Source organism: Gavialis gangeticus, unplaced genomic scaffold (assembly GCF_001723915.1).
Source record: "Gavialis gangeticus isolate Ggan-Ray unplaced genomic scaffold, GavGan_comp1, whole genome shotgun sequence".
Taxonomy (NCBI): domain Eukaryota; kingdom Metazoa; phylum Chordata; order Crocodylia; family Gavialidae; genus Gavialis; species Gavialis gangeticus.
The window spans coordinates 49376905-49384521 of record NW_017729025.1 but is presented as its reverse complement, the minus strand read 5'-3'; the positions used below and the strand labels follow the sequence as shown (position 1 = coordinate 49384521).

At 45.2% G+C, this 7617-nt stretch overlaps 1 protein-coding gene across 1 annotated transcript in view; it reads right to left on the bottom strand.

Annotated features, from left to right (window-relative positions):
* The window catches only part of SEL1L (SEL1L ERAD E3 ligase adaptor subunit), an 85599-nt gene that overhangs the window by 38136 nt on the left and 39846 nt on the right, over positions 1-7617 (bottom strand). Inside the window, exons 11-12 of the mRNA XM_019518698.1 lie at positions 4532-4588; positions 1545-1613 (exon numbers count right to left, since the gene is read on the bottom strand). Of these exons, the coding sequence (XP_019374243.1) occupies positions 1545-1613; positions 4532-4588 (126 nt within the window). The remainder of the gene's footprint in view (positions 1-1544; positions 1614-4531; positions 4589-7617) is intronic.

Sequence of the window (7617 nt, the reverse complement as noted above, 5' to 3'; positions counted from 1 at the left end):
CCGAGCCCTGAGGGACCCCACTGTTCACATCCCGCCAGGTCAAGTACGACCTGTCCACAACCACTCTCTGGGTGCATCCCATCAGCCAATTTTTGACCCATCCAACTGTGTGGGCATCAATGCCACAGTTGCTCAATTTATTAATGAGAACGGGGTGAGAGAGTGTCAAAGGCCTTCTTAAATTCCAGAAAGACTATGTCCACGGCAACACCATCATCCACGGATTTAGTTACCTGGACATAAATGGCCATCAGGTTGGTCTGGCAGGACCTGCCTTTGATGAACCCATGTTGATTTTCCCTGGGCATGATCTCCCCTGCTGGCCCCTCACAGATAAGCTCCTTGATAATTTTTTCAAGGATTTTCCCCAAGACTGATGTGAGGCTTATGGGCCTATAGTTTCCTGGGTCCTCCTTTCTCCCTTTCTTATAGATGGGGACCATGTGACGGTGAGGCTACTGAAGCATTCCAATTAGGACACTCCAGCAGACTCAATTAATTAGAATGCATCCAAACAGGCATCAAGCATGTGTACAGGCATTCAAAGATACCAGACAAACTGAACCATGCAGCTTGATCCAGCATGGTAATTCTTAAGTTGGATGCTTACAAAAACAATTATACACTGGAGGAGCATGTTTAAAAAAAAGTGCTGCTCCACAGCAAAAAGCAGTGAAATGGAGAGCTAAAAGGTTAGCATTGTTTCAGAGAATGGAACTAACACTCAGATGTATTAGTAATGTTACAACAGATCTACGATGACTGAGTAAACTATTCACTGGAGAGCTTCTTCACAGAGAAACCCTGCTAAAAACAAAACAAAGAAACAGCTTGTTTCTTAGGCAGGCTAGGCTTTTTTTTTTTTTTTAATCTAAAAAAATATTTTTTTTAGTGGCCAGCAGTTACTTCTGCACTTTAAGAATGGCTTCAGCCTGAACAGGTAGGCACCTATCTCTTGCCTAAGCCTCATGGGGGTTCCAGAAACCAGGTCAAAGCAGTTCCTAAATTATTTGAAGGGCTAACTGTGTTGATAACATTAGACTACTTGCAAAATGTAATCACAGCGCCTTTCTTTTTAAAATTAAAACAGTAGTGGAGAAGCCCACTTCATTATATAACAGCTTCATGACTACAGCACTTTTCCAGAAGTGGCGTCTTCTATGCCCCTCTCAGTCTATGGGGGTTCCAGCCCACATGTTCAAAGATGTGCCCTAACCAGTGGTGCAAAGGGATTTTCCACCCCTTTTGTTGAAGTTGTGCCACTTTTTGGAATGGAATGCAAGATTCATGGAGCCAGAAGGAGAAAGCACAAGAAGGATCCCGCGTCTGTTGCTTAGTGGTTAGGACATTCATTGTGAAGGGTTTCTATTCCCAGATTACTTCTTAATATAAATAAGTAAGCAGTCCTTTTACACCAAGCACCTAAATAAGGATCGGAGCAGTTAGATACTCAATTATCACAGTTTTCAGAAGCTTGCAATTAACTTATCATCTCTTACAGAGACAGCAAGATTTGCATTCTTTGGAAAATGCTCATGTTTTACCTTTCCTAGGAAGGCCATAGCGTGAGAATTACCAGCATTAGCTGCTTGATTGAAGTATTCAAATGCTCTCTGTAATAAAATACCCATAAGTATGTCAGACAATAAAAGCATACATACACACCACAAATTTCAAAATACCAGTCACCTAATAAACAGCACTGGATGACAATATGCCAGGAAGGAAAAGGAATTAAAATGCATAGAAGAGGTGATATCTTTTATTAGATCAACTAGATATTTGCAAACAAATTATTTTATTTATTTGCAAGCTTTTGGGCATAAATGATTTCTTTTGCCTCTAGGATCAATACGGCTAACAACCTAGATACCAGGAAGGAAATGAACTTTTTTCTTCTTCTAGCTCTAGAGTAACTTAAAGAGATTCTACATTAGGTTCCACTGGCAAAGGTATAATACCAAATATTACTTGTGATGTACAGAAAGGATTTCAGGATAAGGACGAACATCTTTATTCATGCCATAAATTAGTGAGAAATAGTGTCATTCATTTCAATTTACATGTAAGTATGACATAAGCTTAACTCAGATGCTGAATTCTCTATGTAAATTCAGTCTCCAGCATCAAATATCTTCCACAGTTCATAATTACCCTCAAGAGTAATTCCCTCAGGCATTTCCCCATATTATTCACCCCACAGAACAAAAAGCCAAACAAAACAAAAATACCAGTCACCCTGCACATAGTACTGAATGACAATGTGCCAGGAAGGAAACATGTTCTTCAGTGTTCCCTGTAAGGTGTGCGTGTGCGCAGCCGCGCACAATTAAAAATCTTGCCGCGCACAAACTTTCTCATGCTGCGCACCCGCCCAGAGAGGAGCTGGGTGCACAGTGCGGTGGAGGCACTGGGGCCAGCATGGGACATTTAGGTAAGCTCCTCACTGCAGGGCAGGCAGCAGCAGCTCCTCCCTTAGACAGGGGCGGGGGCGAGTGAGGAGGCACGTGGCGTCAGGGCTGGAGAGTGGAGCAGTTCCCCGGAGTCGGCAGAGCCTGTGGAGCACTGCTCACTAGCTACTAATGGAAAAATATTGAGCTCTGCAGCAAGCTGTTAGGGAAACAGAAGCCCTTAATCTAAAAGTTCTACACCAGGTACTAGACTTGCTTTTTATATTTAAAAAAAATCTGTATTTAAATTCAGAACAGAAGTGAGTCCAAGCAGAATATTAAAAACAACACTTGGTATTTTTTCCTCTTATACACAGAACAAAAATAGTTCTCTTATCATTTGCACTGCAAATGAATGTACTTAAATCAGCATTTATGTTGGACACTGCTTACAAATAAATCAGACCACTAAATGGAGTAGATAAAAGTTTGGCTGTTGTTTATATTTTTAATCTTGACAAACAATACTTCTTTTCAAAACCAGTCTGTTCCTCACATCACAGATTCTCTTTGGCACTTTACCCCATTACAGGGCGAGGAGGGGAGAGGGAAGACACTGTGCCATAGCAAGGTGGGGGCAATCAGGATGACTGCCCTGGGTGCTGAAGCAAAGGGGTGCTAACAGGCACTGCCCAGCCAGTGTGGGCCATGGGACAGAGCCACGAGCAGCTCATTTGTGGGGCACGGGGATGTGGGGAGGGCGGCTCTCACCACTGCATGCACGGACAGGCATGGAGGGAACTGCTCCGCCGGCTCCAAAGTGGTGCGCTCATGGACCGTTAACTCCTTAGAGGAAACACAGATGTTCTTGTCTTCTAGCTCTGAGTAACTTAGGGAGTTTCTCCAGATCCATTCAGCAATTAAATCTACATAGTAAGGAGCCCCCCACCCCGCCCAAAACAATATGCATATAAATTGGTAACCCCCTTGAGCCTGGCATGTCACAAAAATCATAAGAAACAATGTCATATTCATTTACAGGCCCCAAACCTAACACTCTTAGATGAGTGTCTACGCAGTTTTTTCAACATTCAACTTCATACGAATAGGAAAGGCTCATTTAAGTAAAGATAACTTTTGTAAAAGTTCAGTGTAGTCAGCTTCACAGTTGCTGGCTCTAACAGGCTTCCTAGTTCTAAGCTCTTGATTAGTAGCTGAGCAATGAGTGGAAACTTCTTATCTCTTTGGCAGTCACAAAGATCTCCATTTTCCATTACATAATTTTTAAAAGCTGTTTTATTCTCCATGCAGCATAAAGCAATACAGTACACTAAGTCCTTGGCAGTTTCATTTCACACATTTTTCTGTTTTTTTCATCATGAAAACCTGTATTTGTTGTAACACTTGTGTCAACATGAGCTAAATTTTGGTGCTATTACATGCATCTAAAGCAATATGAATAGCCTCCTATCATGCATGCGAAGGTCAGTCACTGCCTGAAATATGCAATATTGCCTGCTGTACTGAGATTTAGTTTGGCTCTCTGCGTTTTAACTTCCTTACTTTTTTCACTATTGTTGTAAAACAGTGGTGCTAAAGCTTTTGGTTCTGCAGGCCAGATGACTGGTGTAGGGCCAGATCAAACTCTGCATGTGAGGATTGGGCCCTGGGGACTTGCTACAGTCCAATTCTGGCTCCCCACACCAGGATTAGGCCCTAGGGCCTGGCACTGCCTCACATGCCAGGATTGGGCCCTAGGGCCCAATGTTACCTGCCTGCCTCTGCCTGCTGGGGTCAGGCACCCGATTCAGTGCACAGGGCCTGAGCTTCCCCATAAGTCCAGAAATCTGGCAGCAGGAGAGGGGTACTACTGCCCCTGCCAACAGGTTTCCAGAACCATGGGGAACTCCATGGGCCCGGTGACACAATGCCATGAGCCGGATCTGCCTGTAGGATGGGGGTTGAGAACCCCTGCTGTAAAAGAAAAATCATGTCTAATTAGATTGTGCTGATCAAAGCAGCATACACAGCCAGCTAGGATATCATTCAACTGTGATAAGCAGCAAGCAATTTAGATTACACTTTTGATGTTTTTTCTCCCTCCAACTTATCATTACTCATAAAGGATGCAAAATAGGTACCTGGTGATTCTGCTCTACTCCTCTTCCTCCATGTAAGTGTAACTGCCCAAGGCCAACCTGAACATAAAAACAAAGACTTAAATTACACATTTACATGATAAGCTTAATCCATGTAGAAACAAATCAATTACAGCACAAATAAATGAATCACACCAAGATACAGCATACCAAGCTGTTTATACAGTGAAAGAGAAAACAAAGGAAAATTTTAAGAACGTCTCCTCCCTTAGTCAAAACATAATCTGAGATAAAAAGATGAGTAAAACAAATAAGATACCTACCACAGGTGTAATGCTCAATATCTAAATTCTTTTATCCATGTCCTTTTTTTAACCTTAGCCAAACAACTATTTACTTGTTGTGAGCCTATGTGCTTCAAAACATGAACTGGAAGAGCCATTGTATTTTCAATGTATTCTTTGCCAAGACTGCCAAAGCAACCAATTAATGAAATCTGTGATACAAACACCTACTCCATTGGCAACCGGGCAGAAGACATCAAGCTTTGCATATGATGGTCATTAAAATTAAATAATTTCCTAGAAGAGACTACATAAACTAAGAATTAAACAGGTTTCCCATAAATCTACAATAAAAGTTAACTGCAGAATGTCAGGCAACACTAGTTACTGCTAGGAATCTCACTTTAATGACCATCATGTATTTGGGCTGTCTCTTCATAAGAAGTTTTGATCCCCTCCTATTTACCGTATTTACTCAATTCTAAGAGGAAGTTCCCCTCATTTATCATGGGGGGGAAAAGTTCCCCTCATTTATCATGGGGAAATTCTATCCCCTCTTAGAATTGAGTACGTGGAGTGGGGTGGAGGTGGGAGAGGCAGATGGCTGCTATAGCTTGGGATCCAGGTAGGGGTACACTGATAAAGATTTTCTTGGCCAATACCTATAAACGATTATTCACCAGGCATATTGGCTGATACCGTTCCAATAACCGATTTACAGGAATGCAGCTGGGCAGTGTGGAGAGCAGTGCTCTGCAGGTAAGTCTGTGGAGGGGAACAGACATAGCGAGGGTGCAGATCGAGGCCCCCATGGTGAGGGAGGGAGTAGGACAGGGGTTGGGGGTGCTGTCCAGACAGGGCAGCAAGTGGGACCCTGGGGCCAGGGCGGGGAGCGGGACAGAGCTGCAGGTGGCTCATCCAGGGGAACAATGTCCGGCACTTAAAAATGGCAGTGGGAGCCCTTGAACGTAAAGCTTGTCAAATGAACTTTAGTTCAGGCACCACTGCCACCATTTTTAAGAGTGGGGATGCTGCCAACTGGAGCAGAACAGGGTGAGGGTAGAGGCAGGCTGCCCGCTGTGGGTTCAGGGCTCTCCACCTTGGTGCCTTTGTCCCGGGAGCCACACGCTGACAGCAATTTCCCTGCCTGTCCAGCAGGAGGTACAACTCACCACTGCCACGGGATGGGCAGGGGACAGTGTGTGGCTCCTGGGGCAAAGACAGCAGGACGGAAAGCCCACCTCCATCACATGCACAAATCTGGGAGGGGCACATGCTCCCCATGCCTCTCCCCAGGGGTGTGCACAATGGTGGGAAGTCACCCTCACCCTCCGCCCCGCACCCCCTGGACAAGCCCACAGCTCTGTCCCACTCCCTGCCCCAGCCCTTGGTCCCAATCACCGTTTTGGCTGAGCAGCACCCCCAGCCCCTTTCCTCCATTACACCCTTTTCCGTCTGCAGGTGTACTTGCAGGTCCTGCTCTCCATACTGCCTGGCTGCATTCCTGGCTGTGTGTGTGCATGCATGCATGCGGCATCCAGGGCCCAGGCCAGAAGGCACATTATATTTAATGGTACATTAATTGACTACATTGGCCAAAAAAAGCCGATAACAATAATGTTAAACTTTTCTTTTTATCGGTGCTGATCTGATATGGCACCAATATATTGGTGCACCTCTAGCTCCAGGTCCTACCCAGGGTCTGGGCTATAGCCACAGCTGCTGCCTGCCGACCCAAACCCCCTGCCCTGCTGCCTCTATTCCCCCATTTCCACCCTGACCCCACACAGACTCTGCTCCCCTGCCTGCCCCTCTTCCTTCCCCCTGCCTCTTATTTTTGCTCTGTGCTGGTAGGCTCCACCTATACTTCAGCCTGAGCCATGGAGCATAGCCCCACCCTGGCCCTGCAGCAGCAGTGTGCAGCCCACAGAGCTGCTACAGGGGCTGACCTGAGGCTGTGCTCAGTGTCTCAGACTAAAACGAGGACAGAGCCCAAAGCAATGGGAGGTTAGGGGGAGCAGAGTCTGGGGGGGTGGAGGTGAAGGGTGAAAGGCACAAGCAGGAGGTAAGCTACTTGACTTCCCCACACCACCTACACCCCCACAGCGGTGGGGAGGATAAATTAAATATGACCCCCCCAGTAATTAGATTCTATACATGGAAAATTATAACAAAATTGATAAATTTTCCATGTATAGAACCTAATTATAGTAAGGGGTCATCTTCAATTCAGGGTTGGCTTTTATTCAAGCAAATACAGTGTATAGTGAAAGCCCCCTGGTTTCTACTTAACTGCATCACTGCCTTCATACATGCTTGCTTTGCTGCTTGACCACAGACCTCTGGTATTGGGTCATGTACATTGTGATAACGAGCCTTCTGATCAAAGATCCCTTTATAATGGCTAATGCTGCTCCTAAAAGAAGCAGGGAGTGCTGAGAAATTCTCTCTCTCAGAAAGTAAAGAGAATAACCATCAGAAAATTGTTTGAAAGAAGAATTTTGTTTCCCACCAAAATAATTGGTAAAATAAGCGGGTGGTGCACTGGAGGGGTGCCAGAGGACTGGAAGAGGGCCAATGTGGTTCCAATCTTCAAAAAAGGGAGGAAGGAGGACCCGGGAAACTATAGGCCAGTTAGTCTTACCTCGATCCTAGGCAAGCTGTTTGAAAAAATAATTCTGGCACACATCCAGGAGGGGCCAGTGGGGGACTGCATGCTTAGAGGCAATCAGCACGGGTTCATCAGTGGCAGGTCCTGTCAGACCAACCTGGTGGCTTTTTATGATCAGATCACCAGATCATTAGATGCAGGGGTAGCAGTGGACATAGTCTTCCTGGACTTCC